This window comes from Haliotis cracherodii, unplaced genomic scaffold, assembly GCF_022045235.1.
Source record: "Haliotis cracherodii isolate W230 unplaced genomic scaffold, xgHalCrac1.p SCAF_24, whole genome shotgun sequence".
Classification (NCBI taxonomy): domain Eukaryota; kingdom Metazoa; phylum Mollusca; class Gastropoda; order Lepetellida; family Haliotidae; genus Haliotis; species Haliotis cracherodii.
The window spans coordinates 7073824-7093276 of NW_027266280.1; the positions used below are offsets into that span (position 1 = coordinate 7073824).

At 39.4% G+C, this 19453-nt stretch overlaps 1 protein-coding gene across 2 annotated transcripts; it reads left to right on the forward strand.

Moving 5' to 3' along the window:
* Window positions 1–1859: 1859 nt before the first annotated feature.
* LOC139472266 (vacuolar protein sorting-associated protein 37B-like) lies at window positions 1860–16474 on the forward strand. Of its 2 annotated transcripts, none has more exons than XM_071254674.1 (5): window positions 1860–1914; window positions 3409–3588; window positions 6586–6751; window positions 8392–8474; window positions 10377–16474. In XM_071254674.1, the coding sequence occupies exons 2-5, from the start codon at window positions 3436–3438 to the stop codon at window positions 10665–10667; spliced, it is 693 nt and encodes a 230-aa protein (XP_071110775.1). In that variant the 5' UTR covers window positions 1860–1914; window positions 3409–3435; the 3' UTR covers window positions 10668–16474. The 2 variants fall into 2 exon arrangements, with proteins under 2 accessions (XP_071110775.1, XP_071110777.1); XM_071254676.1 differs by lacking the exon at window positions 1860–1914 and adding an exon at window positions 1929–2187.
* The last annotated feature ends 2979 nt before the right edge of the window (window positions 16475–19453 follow it).

The window sequence follows — 19453 nt, forward strand, 5'->3', positions numbered from 1 at the left end:
CAACTGAGTTTAAAACAATGTATGCCAAACACGGAAAACGTCGTTTTAATGTTTAGCATGGAAGGATGACAAAGTGTTATTTATAATCGTGTCTCGGTTACGAGACACATAAGCAAATACTCGTTCCGCCCTCGAGGGGTCACGATTATCTGGTTCATTCGCGACCAACTCGTCCCATTCCGGGACAAGCCGAATGGCCTTCTCATTCGTCACCACTCGTACTTTCCGTAACCTACATTCGGCTTGTCACGGAATGGTGCGAGTTGGTCACAAATGGAGCCTTCTTTCACCTTTCAGAATGAGCCGAAGCAGTCTGAGGCATTGTACTTCGTTATACAGAGTTGCGTCCCTTTCATGGTCTTCCTCAAGTTTTCTTGGTTAAAAATTATATCTCCATTCGGTCATGATATATACCCTAGACATCCGGATAACTGAAATACTATTTGAATTGTCTTTGAATCTAACTCAAACACCCTGCCCAATTAAGCATACAAGAATGTTTTATCACGCGATATGTGTACAAAATTACCATTTACATGACATACGTCATTATATCCATGTCACAGATATGATCATCTTCCCCAGGCAAGGAAGTTAACTGACTTGGAAAGTCCAGTTTCCACCCTTGCCGAACAAGGCTGGAATTCCTAGGCTCGATCGTAGCGCCACCAGTGGTTATTACAAGTTATGTCCCTTTTTAGCCTCTTCTATGGACCAATCAGATTCCATCATCTGCATTTGTTTCAAACAAAATGGCGGCGCCCAGTCAAGGTGATCTGATTAATAATAAAGATCTATATTGTGATAAAACGGGTCTTACATCGCGGAGTGCATCAAATCACGTGAGCACCTTGATTAAAAACATGGAAAGGTTTGGTATGTCTGTTGACAACAAGTTGGCGGTGCACATGTTTTGCAAATCCTGCAATCGACCGAAATCTGTCTGACAGTTTACGAACCGGATTTCGATTTCGTTGCGCGATTTTGATTGGACTATGCATAGACTCGTTAGTCCAGCCAAAATATAACTCCATAATACCAGCCTAGTTCGGCAAGGGTGGCAACTGGACTTTTATAGTCGGTTTACTCTTGCCTCGGGAAGATGACTGCGAATTTGCGATATAACAGATACCTTTCTTCGCGGTATAATATATATCTTTCCTCGCGGTAAAACAGATATCAACTCAAGCTGTTTATCACTAAAGTAAAATGAGCGCATTTGCTCATAGTTTCAAAAAATGTTAATAGCACAGCATAGTACGGTTTTCTAATATTACTTGTCGGTGGTCATCTGAAATCTGATCCATGACGACACCTTTCTAAAGCGATGCATTCAGGCCACCATATCTCTTTTCTGTAACTCGGAAATTAACGAAAACGGAAAGTTCGGAATGCAGATAATTAAGGCGAAGGGAGTTCCATCGAAGGAATATTTGAGTTCTGTGTGGGGTTTCTTTCTTAACTTTCGGTTGTAAATCCAATTGTCCGAATTCAGGTGGTAAAGAAATGAAGCCAAATCTTTTTAGAAAGCTGCCATAGCCTTGGCATCAAAATCGAGTAAGGAACGCATCATTCATTGAGACTGGTCAATCATAGTTCGCTCAGTGTTCACTCGTTTCGTCACATCATCTCGCAGAAGATTTTAAGGATATTGATACTTTCTTGAACTGTCGAATATATAATTGTAGTTCTCTGTGCTCTGGTTGATCAATTTAGTAAAACAATAAAATAATGTGATGTTTGAACAGAAGACATTTCAAAATAACTTCATTGGGATTCGAACACGCGGTAACAGGAATACTTTTTCTCGCAGTGAGAATGTGCAAGCAAATCGTAGTTACCCCCCTTTGTATCCCAACCGGAAGTAAACTAAGTCCATCAACAGAGTCGAGGGATTTATGTTCTTACTGTCATGTAGGTATACTGAACAACAAACTGCCCTATTCTCTCCCATTAATATTTCTACACAAGTTCTCGAAACGGAGCCTAGAATTACATAACATCGGGGTGATCAATGTATTTATATGGCCCAATGGTTGTCCGGTCCTGTGACAAGGTGACTCAGTTTTGTGTCGAAATACCATAATCTGTCAGTGTCAGACAGTGTCACCATCTGCGGACTGGCTTGCTTTCCTCACCTCATCTTCGATTTATGAAAACCACCAAGCGAGTTAGTAGGAGAGTAAGGTATTGATCTTTTCTTGGGGATTATTTATGGTGTGTAGTCGTACAACTGTACGTGGTATCTCCACAGCCTACAGCTGCCCTAGGCTACATCTGGCCCTATTTCCAAGCCAAGTTTGATTGTGGAATAGATATTTCTTTCCCTAGAGAATTCACCCATAGATCTGTCATTAGTCCTGTACTATGACTGTGAAATATATGTATTTTATGAAAACAAAACCAATCTAGATACATAGAAAAGAAAGTCTAGCCAGGTTTGTTCCACATGAAATCCACATCAGGAAAATTATTTGTTTTAATTTAAGAGGAGAGAAATGTATTGTGTAATAAAGGATTTCATGGCAACAATGCAGTTTACCGAGTGCAGCCTGAGCTCTACCATCCACTAAATTAACGCGCTATAGTGCGACCGCTTTCTTGCTATACCGTTACCGTGCCTCATGCTCCAGTAACTCTCGCTTCACGATCCAACACTCCTTTTCAGTCTTAGGGAAAATTACATGTGTACATGTCTGTACGATCCAACACCCCTTTTCGGTCTAAAGGAATCTTACACATCTTTATGATCCTACACCCCTTTTCGGTCTTAGGGAAAGTTACACATCTTTACGATCCAACACGCCTTTTCAGTCCATAGGGTTAGCTTGCTCATGGTAAGTATTAACCATAAATTCTTACCTTTTCAAGCCTTAATCCGATTGGTCGGTCATGTTGACATAAACAATGGCGGGTGTAGTTTCAAGAAAAGATGAATGGGAGAGTGGCCCGTGACATCACACATGTGTGCAATTCATTGTTTACTGAATTACGCATGCATGTTAATGGGGTACTCTATACAAAGTAGAATAAAGTCCAATCAACATGATCAACAAATTTCAAACTCATGACTGTGTTCTAGATTGACATGAGGACACAGTTGTCTAAGATGCCAAAATTCAGTTTGCATAGTTGCGTCCCTAGGGCATGCCAGAAACCTATGATTGTGGGTTCTAATCCTGGTTTGCCCAGATTATGTTTCTATATTTATAGGCGAAATACCCATGCTCGTGGATTTCACAAAAGTGGTACTGGTAAATGTCTGAGACCTGCTTCACTTCGGGCTTTCCTCCACATTAAGATGACATGCCTTGAAAAAACTATAATACTGTTAAACCCAACTCACTCACTATAGATTGATCGATTCCATTTGTGATTTGATGTTATTCAGTTTTCGTCTGCTCCTAGGTCTGTGTGAAGGTGATCTGCAGCACCATGTACAACGCCTACTCCTCCCAGTCTCCAGCACAGTCGAGTCAAGCTGAAGAACAGGCTCTGGCCCTGCTGCAACACCTGGACAAAAATGAACTGGAGAGATTACTTGAAGATTCAGCAAAGTTGGACGATCTTGTGAAAGATGCACATCAGGTATCATACTATCACATGGCAATAATGAAATTAAACATGGTCCATTGACAGTCAGTCATGTGTGCAAGTGATCCTCTCTCAGGCAGTCACCTTTACATCTTCTCGAGGCAAGTGAGTTAACTGACTATAAAAGTCCAGTTTCCACCCTTGCCGACTTTGGCTGGTATTATATTTTGGCTGGACTAACGAGTCTACGCATAGTCCAATCAAAATCGGGTAAGGAAATCAAAATCAGGTACATAAACTGTCGATTGCAGGATTTACAAAGCATGTGCACTGCCAACTCGGTGTTTACAATTTTTCAAAATCTTTTTATGTTTTTTATCAACGTGCTCACATGATTTGCGATGTAAGACCCGTTTTATCACAATAGAGATCTTGATTATCGATCAGAACGTCTTGACCGGGCACCGCCATTTTGTTTGAAGCAAAGGCAAGTGATACAAGAGGCGGAATCTGATTTGTCAATAGGAGAGTCATAGAAGGGACACAACTCGTAAAAAACACTGGTGGCACTACAATCGAGCCCAGGAATTCCAGCCTAGTTCGGCAAGGGTGGAAACTGGACTTTTAAAGTCAGTTAACTCCCTTGCCTCGGGAAGATGTCACTTGTATGGTTACACGTTATGTCTTCTACTGATGAAAGGCAAAGGCATGTAATCGTAGCTGAAATGTTAATAAATGTAGGTAATTTAGGGGGTCTGTTGATTTAAATGCTATAGTAGCAAACCCCAAGGACCTCCCTTAATTTCCAACACTGTGTCATGTACATTGTTAATAAAAACTATTGTCAGTAACCATGGTAACTAAAAGATGGTTATGTTGATCAGACAGTTCAGTTTTACAGGTTTAAAAAAAATAATACCATCTTTGTAATAAGGAAAGATGTAAGGTGTAATGCTTGATGTGTAACCATGGTAATAGCTTGTTTTATCCAGAGACCATATATTTGTATATGGTCTCTGTTTTATCATACAGTAAACGAGATAAAACTTGACATAAACTACGAGGGACTGTTGACGTGTTCGTTATATCTGTAGTTTTGTCACTCTCCAAACCTTGTCCGCCATTTTGGATCCCCCACTACTCATATTAAATGACTTTCAATTTCTAGTATGCAAAAACTTGGGATTGAATTTATATAGATATATATAATACAATGTGATTTTTTAAGAAATACAAGCATGGCAAATGACATTTCTTCGTTATATCCATAGTTTGTTCCTCTCCAAATCTTGTCCACCATTTTGAATCCCACACCTCAGCCGTGGGAATTCGAGGTTAGAATAGGCCCCCAGCAACCTATGCTGGTCGCAAGAGGTTACTAAATGGATTGAGTGGTCAGACTCGGTGACTTGCTGGATTGTGTGTCATAGTACTCTGACGGTGTGGATTGTTTCTCATAACATCAATCACTGGATTGTCGGGTGCACACTTGATTATTTACAGGCTGTTGTCATATAGCTGGAGGGGCGGTCAGATGCCTGGTGGTTAAAGCGTTCGCTCGTCACGTCAAAAACCCGTGTTCGATTCCCGACATGGGTACACTGTGTGAAGCCCATTTCTGGTGTCCCCCGCCGTGATATTGCTGGAATATTGCTAAAAGCAGCGTAAAACCATACTCACTCACTCACTCATATAGCTGGAATTGTTGACTCACACAACCCATTATGACCTCGCCCATCTGTACAGTGGAACTCCCTTATCCAGACCCCTCCGCCTTTCGGATGATACTTATGTGAAATGAAATATATACTGAATTAAATGCATCATTTATCCCCAAATCCCGTTTTTCAGATCTGGACAGTGATTTTTGATTATACCAACAGTGCAAACTACTCACTATTGTGTACCACTTACCGGACAGCAACATGCTTGCCAATGGTTGTTTTGCAGAGTTAGAAATTGGCACTAGTCCTGTAGTCCCTTGCCAAGCTGCTCAATAGTTAAAGTATCATAAGGGCTAGTAGAAATTGCCGTTTTTTTAGGGTTTTGCTATATGTTGTCATTAAAAGGACTAGTGGACTAAAAAGTTAGTATATACTGCTGTTTTGCAATTAATTTTATTCAAAATTTAATTCAACATGTTCAATGTTGTTTACACTAAGTATGGGAACTGATCGGCAAATCGCACCAACTCACCGTTACTTACAGCAACCAACGAATGTTTGTTGACAGAGAATGGATACATATATTATAAGGGATAAGGTGTAGTTTTTTCACTGTGCATAATACTCGAAAAATCATATGCGTTATTTGGTCATGATGATAGAGAAGAAGAGAATTTTGGTAGGGGAGATAACTCTGGTCAGTTGACATGGGATTCAGATATCCAGAAATTTGTTAATCGGGACATTAATTGAGAAAACGCAAGTGTCTGTTTAAGCTACTTTTGACTGTATATCAATCAGATATGTGGATTAACATGCTGACATTATTTCAAATCCTTTTTAAAAGAGTTTGTAATTTACCATTATTGACTATGTTTAAGTGTCTATATTGTACAACCATTTAAACAAATTTTCAAGTCACTTACATATCTGAAGATAGATATCTATATTTCCTCCAAGTGATGAAGATACATTGATATTAGGGATGTCACGATTAATCAAAATATCGATATATTGCTATTGGTAAGCACTTAAAGTTAATAAATCGATTGTTGTCGCGCGAAAGCGCGAAGCGGGGGATATAGTATTCACGACCGTACGTACGTACGTCCGCGACAATGCTTGTTGCAAGAGGCGACTAACGGGATCGGGTGGTCAGGCTCACTGACTTGGTTGATGCATATCATTGTATTCCAAATGTGTAGATCGATGCTCATGATGTCAATCACTGGATTTTCAGGTCCAGACTTGATTATTCCGATCACTGTCATATAGCTGGAATATTGCTGAGTGCGGCGTTAAATAACAAACAAACATAACTCAACTCGCCCATGCATGTCTGTTGGGAAGTATGTGACGTGACCATGCTGTGTCTGTGTGGCTCCAGCCTGCTGTGAACGACAAGGACACACTGTTGACCAGCAACAAGAGTCTGGCCGAGTTCAACCTGTCCCTGCAGCCCCGCCTGGATGAGCTCAAACGACTGGTTGCCACGGGTTACGAGGAAATAAACACGAAGAAGACGAATCTTGGCAAGGACAAGGCACAACTAGGTCAGATTAAATACTGTTCATATCAAGTTGCTATAATATTTGTTGATGAAGTACATTCTAATTATAGTAGTAGGTTTCTAGCATCATCACTGATCATGTCCATGTCTGTTGGTTTTACAAAGATGGTAAATACCGATGACTTATATCCATGATCACTTCCAATTTTCCACTGACATTAAGCTGACACGCTGTGATGTAGCGGAAGTTCAGTTTAAAGCAATGTTAGACACAACTTACTCACTTTATTTGGACCATGAACATGTTTATGAATATTACCTCATCAGTGCAAGTGTCTTGATGATGATGATGATGATGATGATGATGATGATGATGATGAATTAGTGACATTGTGTAGATTCCTGGTAAGAGTAGGTCCCCAGAAACCTATGCTTGTGGTAGATGACTGCATAGGTCATATGGTCAGTCTTGGTTGAGTATTTCAGGACCCATGAAGATGCGGGGTAGAATAGATCTTCAGCAACCCATCCTAAAACTATCAGATGGTCAGGCTCGCTGAATTGGATGGTGCATGTCATCGTATTCCAATTGCATGGATCGATGTTCATGATGTCAGTCACTGGATTGTCTGGTCCAGATTTGATTATTTACAGAACGCCATCATTATATTGCTAAGTGCTGCTAAAACAACAAAACAAACAAACAAAATCTGTTCATCTCAGAAATGTTTGAACTTGAACAAGCCAGTATGCCTGCCCATTGGCTGTTATTTTCTTTGCCATGGTAACCACAGCCATTGGCATAGTTAATGTGACACGATCAATGTTTAGATGGAGGATATCTTAACGTGATTCCAGAGAGTGATGTTCAGTCTACTTGAATATAGATGTATGAGTGCACAGGCTGTCCAGTTTGTCTAAGCCACTGCAATTTGCTGTGCATAGTTGCATCCCTTAGGCATCATGCCAGCAAGCTCCTTCCCAGCGTGTGACACCTTCGTTACACTCTCAGTAACATTGCTGCCACCAGTATGGTAGCAGCCATTACAAGAATCTTGAAATGTGCCCTCTAACCCCAAATGTAGTCACGTTAATTTTTTTGTCAGTAAATTTTGAAAAAGTTTACGACTGACAATATTTCCCTGATGAAATTTCCTTTTTGTTTGTTCAGTCAGATCGGTCCGACTAACCTCAAAATCACCTAACTTCCACCTTACATTCTTACTATACCAATTACATGATAGTTGAAATGAAATAGAAATTCAAATTGACAAACAAAGAAATTTATATGGGTGAAGAGTATTCTGCTCCACGGCAGTCATCACTTGTTTGTGAACATAACGGTCAGTAGAGTTCAACTCCAAGCATGGTTGTGGCCACCTTTCACAGTGGGGAGTTGTGACTGGTGGCAGTGATAGTATAGAGAGCTCTATGGACGGGCATTCACTGTGAGGAGCTCGTCTTGCCAGGTTGGCCTTGATTATGTTTCTGAGTTTGTCATTACCATAACAAGATCATGAGTTTCCCCAGTGGTCTAAAACCTGTATCGCTTTGGGCTTTCCTCCCACATCAAGCTGATATGGTGTAATATAACTGGAATACTGTTCAAAACAACATTAAATGGTCTCACTTGATACAGATTTTGCTATGTGATCACTTACTGAACTGTTACCATGGTTACAGACATGTTAGTTGGGGAGCAGTCCCTTGACACGATGTTGGCGCTGTTGCAGACTGAGGCTGCCAAATCTGAGGAAGAGTCCGAGGTGAGACATCAAATGTATTTGTGATTGAAATGTTTAAGTGGTTGAGACCACACACTTTCTGTTGTAGGGTTTATATTTGTACTGATTTGCCAACAACAGAAGCTTGGATAAATCAATGTAGAAATATGGACACAGGGGGGCCTTATCGTATGATTTAGTATGTGCAGAGTTATCTCCCTTGTATTTCAATCTCTCAGGCCTATGAAACAGTCTGTTGAAACAGTAATTGGGGCTTGCCCAATGTTACCGGACAGTAACCGGATACTAGTGTGGGGTATAAAATGTCCGATTGGGAATTGTTTTACCCAGGGATCTGGAAATATAATTTTTTTGGGGGGGATATAGGTCAGTGTACCTGTGGTGATTGATGTTGACCGAATTTAAAATGTCTGGTTTGCACTATTTCAAATCAGACATTTTGCAGTCACAATCGGACAAGTCCGGAGCACAGACCGATTTCCAGATCCCTGGTTTTACCTGATTTAGATACACATATATAATGATCTGGTCATGCATGCACTGAAGTTGACTGAAGCTTTATCTTTACTCAAACATATGAAAGTCAGGAGCAATGTGTGTATAATCATGATAATCAGAAGGACATGTGAACATTTGTAACTTGTAGTGGAACCATGTAGTTTTATTATTGTCGTTATACTGTAAATCATGCGACTTACTGGGGCAGTCGGGTAGCCTAGTGGTTAAATAGTTAGCTCGTCACACCAAAGACCCGGGTTCGATTCCCGACATGGCTACAATGAGTGAAGCCCATTTCTGGTATCCCCCACCGTGTTATTGCTGGAATATTGCTAAAAGGTGTTAAACCTCACTCACTCACTCACTCACTCACTCACTCACTCACTCACTCACTCACTCACTCACTCACTCACTCACTCACTCACTCACTCACTCACTCACTCACTCACTCACTCACTCACTCACTCACTCACTCACTCACTCACTCACTCACTCACTCACTCACTCACTCACTCACTCACTCACTCACTCACTCACTCACTCACTCACTCACTCACTCACTCACTCACTCACTCACTCACTCACTCACTCACTCACTCACTCACTCACTCACTCACTCACTCACTCACTCACTCACTCACTCACTCACTCACTCACTCACTCACTCACTCACTCACTCACTCACTCACTCACTCACTCACTCACTCACTCACTCACTCACTCACTCACTCACTCACTCACTCACTCACTCACTCACTCACTCACTCACTCACTCACTCACCATGGGTACATGTAGTCCTGTGAGTATCCGGGTCCTACTCAGGACCCACCCGACTGGAGTACCCAAGTTAAGCGTCTAAACACTTATAGTAATGGTAGTATTCATGGAGGACAGTAAGATTGATTGCCACTGTAATGCTATGAGCTAATGATTGACAAATGATCAATCATTGTTTTTAGTCTTTGAGGTCGGTTGACCTGACATGAATAAATTGGAACATCTTTGTTAAAAGCATGCTTGTATAAACATGTATACAGCCGACAGCTATATCTGGCTTAGTTAACAAGAAAATACACACGGTAATCTTAATCCCTGAATATAAAACAATGCCTGACAATTTGAATGGTAAATCATCATGTCCAGTGCTGTTTCGTTGCAAATTTTATATTTTTATTGACCAAGTTTTTTATCACCTGTTTATTCTACAGAATTTCCTGGAGGGATACGATACTACTTTTTACTGCCATAATAGTCGAAAAATCTTTTGTATTATTAAAGGGATTTTTTGGGCCTCCTTAGAATTTGAGTAGGGCATGTAACTGACAAGGGATTGAGATATTTGGGAATTCATTTATCCAGACAATATATGTCTGGATAAGTGAGGTTTGACTGTGTTTCATGCTTGTTCTTGTGTCCTGTTTCAGAAAATGGCCGATGATTTCTGTGACAACAAGATCTCAGTGGAGGACTTCGTAAACCAGTACATCAGCCAGAGAACAGTAGCACACACACAGAGAGTCAAAGTGGATAAAATGACCGAACTTTTGCGCAACATGCATGCTGAGAACCACCCCACACTTCACAGACAACAAAACGCATCTATGCGTGATTCCTGGCATGGTTCCCACCAAGCAGGTGGCGCTGGTACCGTTCCGGCACCGTACCCCACTAACGGCTCTTTTAGGATGCCACAACCTGGGTACTATAACCGTTGACGTCGTTTCCGATCTGGTGGGGAAATAATTGTGTTGATCAGTGCGTGATGGCAAGACTCTCTGAGACACTCAGAAATTACAAGAATTGTGGAATTTTTTCAGACCTCCATGCACGCATGCTGTAAGTGTAACCATGGTAACATTAAACTAACATTGATGCTTTGATTGCAGGTGTTAAACAGACTGGTAACATGAAAGAAAATAGAAATTAACCATATGCATCGTTACTTGATCCAGCTTCAGGTGATATTAAGCCATTGAACCAGAAATGCATGGAACTTTCATATTCTTACTTTGTTTGTGTTGAGGGGTTTGCTACTTATTTTGCTGGTTCTTTAGGAAACATTATAATTGTGCCATTTCAACACACTGCACTATACAAGACCTACATCGTAGTCAAGCCTCATTACTCAATAGGGCTAAAAAAATAATAGTCTTGGTTCTCAGGCACCGCGGCATCATCATAAAGTTTGAATTTCGTTTTAATTTCCATTTTTAAAAAAAACACCAAAAGATCCTAAAATATTCCAAGTCTAACAGTAGTCAAATACTGTATTCCAGTATTTTACTCATCAAGGAATACATTTATGTAGGGAGTCCCTTTCCCAGGTTAATTGTACACAATTATTGATTACACAACTATTTATTGGTTACATACTAGTTTGAACACACACAAAAAAAAGACACCGTCCGCCTGCACTATATTTTAAAAAAACATTGCCTGAGAAGCAATTCTTTTTTTTTTAAGCCTAGGATACATGGAAATTTGTCAATGAATGACTGTACGTGATAAGATACCAGCCAACGCGTATTAAGTAATCTTGATTCATGTGTCAGTTACCGCTGATTATCGTAAAACGAACAATGACTTGAGAATAAACATGTCTTCTTTTTCCATGTTGTAAATAAACTATGCCCTGATCCATCAACACCTGTGATACAACAGTACAGGGCCCTATTCCTTAAAGCGATTGTAACGCTAAGACGATCGTAACTCCCATACTTAAGCATAGACCTACGACAATTGTAGCGCTACGATCGCTTTGAGGAACGCGGCCCAGGTGATACAGGTTGTGTGTTGTGCTTGGCATTGTGTCAGGTATATTGGAGCTTTAAATCCACATGCTCAGAATTTATTTGATTTTCTTAAAACTTTTTTTAGGTCTTGTCGGACTGCTCAATGCATATTTATTTGCTACCTGTGCAGGTCATCTCACTCTACAATGCTTAAGTCTATCAGTGCCTGTTTTACACAGCATTCTTGGCTAACCGTCTGTAGTCATAAGTTAATGGAAATTTCGTAACGGTAAGATTGCTATGTGAGACATGTCACAGGGTAGAACCTCGGACCCTTACTGACTATGAACATTATTGATGTCATCTTATGTATATTAACCAGGGGGTATGAAAATGATGTCCTTAATTTGGCTTGTGAGAAGGTTCCAGGAATGTTTGATTACCTGTGATATTTTTGTGAAGATGCATTGTTAATGGCCTCACTGTCCAGTGTCAGGGGATATGGCATCAATAATGACCTCGACATCCTGTGTCAGGATATAACATCAGTTATGACCTTGAAATCCTCTATCAGGGGATATAACATCAGTAATGACCTTTAAATCTTGTGTCAGGATATAACAACAGTTATGACCTTGAAATCTTGTGTCAGGATATAACATCAGTTATGACCTTCAAATCCTGTATCAGGGGATATAACATCAGTTATGACCTTGATATCGTGTGTCAGACAATATAACATCTGAAATGACCTCAAAATAGTCTGTTTGAAGTTACTTTGAACACCATGCCAAAACTAAATCCGGTTTCTTTCAGAAAAACACAATTGGTACCAATATTGAGAATCAGTATCAGCATGATCAGGGAACCAATTGTTTCTATTTTTCAACTTAATATAGAGAAATTGTTGTGTATATTTTTCAAGTGAGTATGCTTAAAAAATATTTCCCTAAGTGAAGGGGATCTAAATGGCATGTCAGAAGCCTATCAATGCACGCTGCTATGCTGGCGTCCCACGTATGAAGCTTGGGCAGTGTAAAGCTTGCATGATGTGCTGTGTGCTCAACACGAATGACGATATGTGAATTGCTTGATTACACATACAAAGATGACAAAATACATCTACCAGATTGTTTGATATTTGAACACCTAACTCTTTTGTGTCACCTGAAAATTGCAGTTATATTTGTTTTTCTTGCATAGTTTGTTTTGAATGAGTGTACTGGTACTCTATGCATAGTAATCAATAATGTGTAGAATGTCACGATGTACCCAGATCTGATGAAGCTCCGCCCTCAGTAGGGATGCTGCAGTAGTGGTAGTGTTGTACTGGAGACAGCGTTAGGCTGGAACTGCGATCTATACTCTCTGTATCTGTTACTATGGTTACCCATCCTTGTTAGGTATGTATAACACCGCCTTCCTTGTTTTTCTTCTTGAATGAAAGGTGAGGACGATGTATCAACTTGTTCATTAACTGGTCTAAGGGTAATGTCACATTGTTAATTTGACAGAAAGAATTATGTTTTTGTCAGCAAAATAATGTATTGAAATAAATATAGTGAAACAAGACTTGAAACTAGTTGTAACAAATGTTATATTTGGAATAACACTTTCTTTGTAAAGTACAGATTCTTGTACTTTTTTTTGGTTGAGTCCTGTCCGGGATTCGACTCACACTGCCAGAGTGAGGCGCCTAATCGCCAGCACACAAAGTCAGCGATCTAACCTACTCAGCCACCGAGGCTTCCACAAAAAGGAAAGTCCGACAACTGGTAGTCTAGATCACATACTTTGTGTACCCCTCTGACAAGTGTAAACTGGCATGGCTCCCATGGCCGAAATTAGTTTTTAATTTCTGGGTTCTTGCCCACTCAAGGTTTTTAGGCAGATGGTGAGGGCCGAGCTGTCGAGGGAACAGCAGTTTGGTTGTACAGAGTTGCATCCCTTAGGCGTGCCAGAAAAGTTAGATCATGGGTTTGACTTTTGGTTCAAAGTTTGATTTCCCTGGATTATGTTTTTAGATTTGTCAGCACCATGCTGTGCTTGTGGGTTTCATCAAAGTTGTAAATGTCTATGACTTGCATCACTTCAGGTTTTCTCCTAGATCAAGCTGAGGCGTCGTGATATTGCTGTAATACTGTTTATAGCCCTGTGAAACCAAGTCCATCATTCAGTACTTCATGTGAGAGTGTCAGAATGTTGTATCATTTGAAATCTGTACCATTTACATTCAAATTAATCTATGAACACCCTCGGCACAATTTTCTTGTCATTTTTGTTTGTGCAAAATTTCCTTCTTTTCTAAATTTGGCTTTACACAATACAAATTGAAGTATTCTTGCTGACACTGATATGTCACTGTCATTGAAATGTGTTTGGAGTTACCTGCCCTTGGTACCATAAGGGTCAAGCTCTTTCCCAGCTTGTGGTATGGCGAACTCTGCGAACAGGCTTTCGCTGTGAGGAGCTTGTGTAAGGGTAATGAAAGTGTTACCCGCTGAGACATTCGTGACCAACTCGTGTTATTCCGGGACAAGATGAATAGCGACTCGTCCCCTCTCATGGCCATTTTTGCAACTAGGTTCCGTCTTAGTGCAAACGGGCATACCTAAAACAATTGTCAACTCGTTGCGTATTGGTTCACATATATTTCCCCATATATTATATATATTGTAGATGCAATTTAAAGGACACCGGGATGTGCAGAATTATACAGTATGATTGAACACATTTAACTGTGTCTTGGGTATATTTTTAGATGCAAGACATATGTATAATCAAAAATTATTTCTGAGGGATTATTTGACAAAGAACTCGAAATCATACACGCATTCTGATTGGTTTGTTGTATTTTCGCACATAACATTCATCGAGAGGGGGACGAGTCTTCTTGCAGGTTACGGAAAGGGGCGAGTAGTGACGAATGCCGCTGAGAACGACCATGTTTTTAGAGTTGTCTGCCCTTGTCAAGTATTATCATCAGTGACAGTGGCCTGATATACATGATGCAGCATTGTGTATTTTGAGAAGTGAAAGAAATATACCTTTTTTTACATTAAGGATATTATGTGTGAAGTTATAACATCTACGACCTCAAAATAGTGTGTTTGAACATGCGGTTCTGGGCAAGAAGATGATGTGCAAGCAATATGTTTTGTCTGTAACTATGATAAATATTACTTTGCATGACAGACATAGATATGCATTTTTTTCACCTAAAAGATATAAACTACTCAAAAGAAGTTAAGACACACCTAGGCTCCGTTCCACAAAGCGATCTTAGCACTATGACTGTTCAGAAGCAGAGGTTAAAAGATGGGAGTTACGATCAACTTAGCGCTAAGATCGCTTTTGTGGAACGGCTCTTGATTCTTTCATATTTTTTTTTTACTGTATATAGTTAATCGGTCATGTCAACTATAGAAATATGAAAGAATTAGGTACTCTTCCACTTCTTTTGAGTAGTATATATTCCATGACAGATTAACTATAGTAATATTAAAGAATCCGGTGTTCTTTAACCTCTTTTGAGTAATAAATATGCCTTTGTAGATTATTTGGAATTAAACAGGTCTGTACATGTGTGAATACATCACCAGAGTATGGTGTCTCAGTTGAAATCGGGCTTTCCTCCACATTAAGCGGACACGCCGTGATATAACTGGAATACTGTTAAAAGCGGCGTTAAACATAACTCACTCACTCACTCAGAGAAAGTCCTTCATTTGAGTGTTGTATGACTGCCTGATGTCAAAGGTTGATGAACAATGTTTGATCATTTTACTGAAGGCATGCCTTATTTGATCATTTTTATATTCTTGTTGATTGTATTATTTCAGTTACTCTATTTTTCCCAAATGTACATGTTCAGGTATTGAGGTATATAGGTTAGCATAAACTAAATCTGTTGAATTAGTAACACTACTGATCTTGTAGTGAGATAGTGCAGTTAATGGAAAGACATTTTTGATAAGCGTAATTTTGCTGTAGCAAATATAATTCGCTTACAAATTTAATTCGAAAGTGTGTATTAGTCACAGTTTTACTAATTATTCCCTGTGTATTGATCTGAATAAATGAATTATCGATACTCAAAATGAATTATTGATATCTCAGATGAAAATTATTTAATCATTTATTATTAAAAATTTAATATGATAAGATGTTCATGGACATGACAAATTCTCATTTTAGATGTCAATAAATTTATGTTATCCATTGTATTATATTATATCTAAGATTCTAGCTTGTGATATCTTCAAATGTATTTTTGATTGGACAGATTAAGTATAGTGATATCAGTAATTCAATTTATGATATCTTGTAATCCAATAAGTGATATATAAGTAACTGCTCCCTTGACTTTGCTGATTAAGAGAGTGGGGAGTATTTTGCATCATGACTTTTAGTGGTATGACTTCTTGGGGAGAATTCATTATTTTCATAAATCAAGAAGTGAATTATTGATATGACATACTTGATTTTTAGAAATCAATATGTGTCAAATTATTGATATCACAAAATGACATCTTAATATAAAACATCACTTCTTCATTTTGTGATATCAATGATTCCATAAGTTGAAATCTAAACTTCATTAGTTTCATATCCAATATATGATATCTATAATTGGATTATTGATATCCTAAAGGGGGAATAAAGAGTAAAACAGTGTCTCCTGCACGTGAGGATGCTCTGTGCTGGCGGAGGCATAGAAACCTTGCCATTGTTGCATTATTGGGTAATTATGTATCATGTCTTTGTGAATAAATTATTTTTAAAACTGAGTAGGTCCTGTGTGATCTTATTTGTAAGTTTGTCTGAGTGAGTGAGTGAGTGAGTGAGTGAGTGTGTGAGTGAGAGAGAGTGAATTTTGGGGGAGTGAGTGACTTAAAATCCTCACGTCGGCAATATTTCAGCAATAATGTGATTTGAAAGGTCTTTGAAGGAAATTGCAATATATCACATATTTCTTCATTTAAATATTTTAAGAACGGAATAAAAAGTTTTGTTTTCTTTCTTGTTGAATGCTTCACTCGGCAGTATTCCAGCCCTGTGGTGGTGGCATGTAAATATTCGAGTCTGAACCAGACAATCAAGTGATTGATAATTCACAGAACCTTGCTAGATCCATTTGGTCCCTCTTCGGACCAGCATAAGTAAAAACTTTTACATTAGGGGTTAAGGGTTAACCTTTGTCACAATTATTAATGTAAAAAAATACTCCTCTTTAAAAAATGTTTATATTAAGGGTTGAAGTGACAGATAATATATATATATATATTTTTTACATTCAGGTTATCACTATAAAATAACACTTATCGGAAGGTCTTGAAATGAAGATTGAAATGATCGTTACATTGTCTTGATGTGAAAATGACTATAATTGTTTGGTTCCCTCTCTATAACAACTGGGGGCGGTCGGGTAGCCTAGTGGTTAAAGCGTTGGCTTGTCACGCCGAAGACCCGGGTTCGATTCCCGACATGGGTACAATGTGTGAAGCCAATTTCTGGTGTCCACCGCCATGATATTGCTGGAATATTGCTAAAAGCATTGTAAAACCATACTCACTCACTCACTCTAAAACAACTGTATGCTGGTTGCTGTTTGCAGGTTTTATATATAAGGCATGACTCCTAATACTTTTAACCGATTTCTATCAAATTTACTGTTGTGCAAATAGAGAATCTCACCCGAGTGTCTTTTGATATCAAATATATCAACACGAGTTGATAAAAGTGGAAAAATCCGAGGCTTGCCGAGGATTTTTGCCACTTTTATCAATGAGTGTTGATATATTTGATATCAAAAGACACGAGGGTGAGATTTTATTTATCATCCAACATCATTCTTTCAACTTTTTCAATTTGTAGACAGTAATTAGCAGTGTCTTCAGTGTAAAAAGTACTGCAAACAGCTTCAGTAGCAGAGCCATTAGTGATGTCATTTGATTGTGACGTCATGGTAACCAGTGATGTCACAATGGTCTGCAAAGCATTGTGATGTAATTTCATTGCAGCGATATCTACAGTGTAGATATCGCTTGATCTCATCCAAGCGATATCTCCTGTGGGAGCCAGTTTTGGATGATAAAGGTGTTTCTTACCATATTCTACAACGTAACCCGACTTCCGTTACTATCTTAATACCACAGCGACGGAACGGAGGCCTTTGATTGGTTGAAATGTAGATATTGCTCGATTGCCTTCACTATGTATATGTTTATGGGACCCTGGCCACATAATGCATGTGCATGGGTATAATTGGGTCGAACCGGGATTCGAACCCACAATCATAGGTTTCTGGCGTGACCAAGAAATGCAACTCTGCAAAGCGAATTGCGGCGCCTTAGACGACTGTGCCACCCGTGCCCCAGATGCCATTTAAGAGTAAGGTGTAACTGTATACCGATTTATGATTTTTTCAGCCTTTTGATCGGGCCAGTATTTTTGTAAGAGTTGATGAGACATCCAAACAACTATTCAATTGATTCCATTCCTTTTACATCAGCTGCTTGTCAAAAGATTTCTATGCAATTTTTGTCATTACTGTTGGTAATACTTCTTTTTAGCGGAATGGCTTGTTTTCATTTTATTAGTATTAGCACGCATGCAGCTATTTTCTCTATTTCGTGATTCTATTATATGACTGTAAACAGTTGGCTGTGCCATTGGTAATGACGGCGTCAAACATAGTGTGTGCGACAAAGGATAGTGTGTAAAGCGCTCGTAAAAGAACTTCAACTTCATCTTTTTGCGCATTTTGTGTCGAGCAGGAGTAACGGACAACGCACGAACATGATGAACGTCCAAGCAATACTCACGTGCCCGCCAAAGAAATTTGTAAACATGGTTCTATCATTATTTTAAACTCGATTATTTTACACTGCTCGACAATGTATAAACGTGACCTTGTTCTGGCGCCGGTTCTTACCATTACCTTATCATTTAGAGAAAACTGGACCCGTGAAGATCCGGGGTAGAATAGGTCTTCATCAACCCATGCTTGCTGAAAAGGCGACTATGCTTGTCGTAAAAGGCAACTAACGGGATCGGGTGGTCAGGCTCGCTGACTTGGTTGATGCATGTCATCGATCCCAATTGCGTGGATCGATGCTCATGATATTAATCTCTGGATTGTCTGGTCCAGACTCGATTATTTGCAGACTGCCGTCATATAGCTGGACTATTGCTGATTGCGGCGTTAAACAACAAACAAACAAACCAAAAATAGAGAGAACTTGAACAAATATTGATATTTGTTTCTTTGTTTAACGAAGCACTTAGCATTATTCTATCTTTATGACGGCGGCCTGTAAATAATAGAATTTGGACCAGACAAACAATGGATTGCTATTTTGATTAACGATCCACGTCATAGGGGTACGATGACACTGACTTAACAAAATTATCGAGCCCAATCACCTGCTCCATTTGGTACAATCAGACATGAGTTTGCCAGCCTCCAGGTACTGAACAGTAGGTCCCATCCAAATAAATAAAATATTGACGATAAGTAAATCAACTTGCCTCTCACGTCAGTCACCTTCAAGGAGTACCAACCAAATTATCGTCCTATTTAAGTGAGTGGGTATGGTTTTACGCCGCCTTTAGCATTATTCCAGCAATATCACGGAGGGGAACACCCGAAATAGGCTTCCAATATTATTGTACCCATGTGGGAAATCGAACCCGGGTCTTTGGTGTGACGAGCGAACGCCTGGTGGTTAAAGCGCTCGCTGGGGGCACGGGTGGCCCAGTCGTCT

Bases quoted from the DNA above. Each gene is read 5' to 3' on its own strand.
- LOC139472266 (XM_071254674.1), top strand. From the start codon at position 3,436: ATGTACAACGCCTACTCCTCCCAGTCTCCAGCACAGTCGAGTCAAGCT. The intron at 6,752-8,391 runs GTCAGATTAAAT...CCATGGTTACAG, and splicing joins CAAGGACAAGGCACAACTAG to ACATGTTAGTTGGGGAGCAG. The intron at 8,475-10,376 runs GTGAGACATCAA...GTCCTGTTTCAG, and splicing joins AATCTGAGGAAGAGTCCGAG to AAAATGGCCGATGATTTCTG.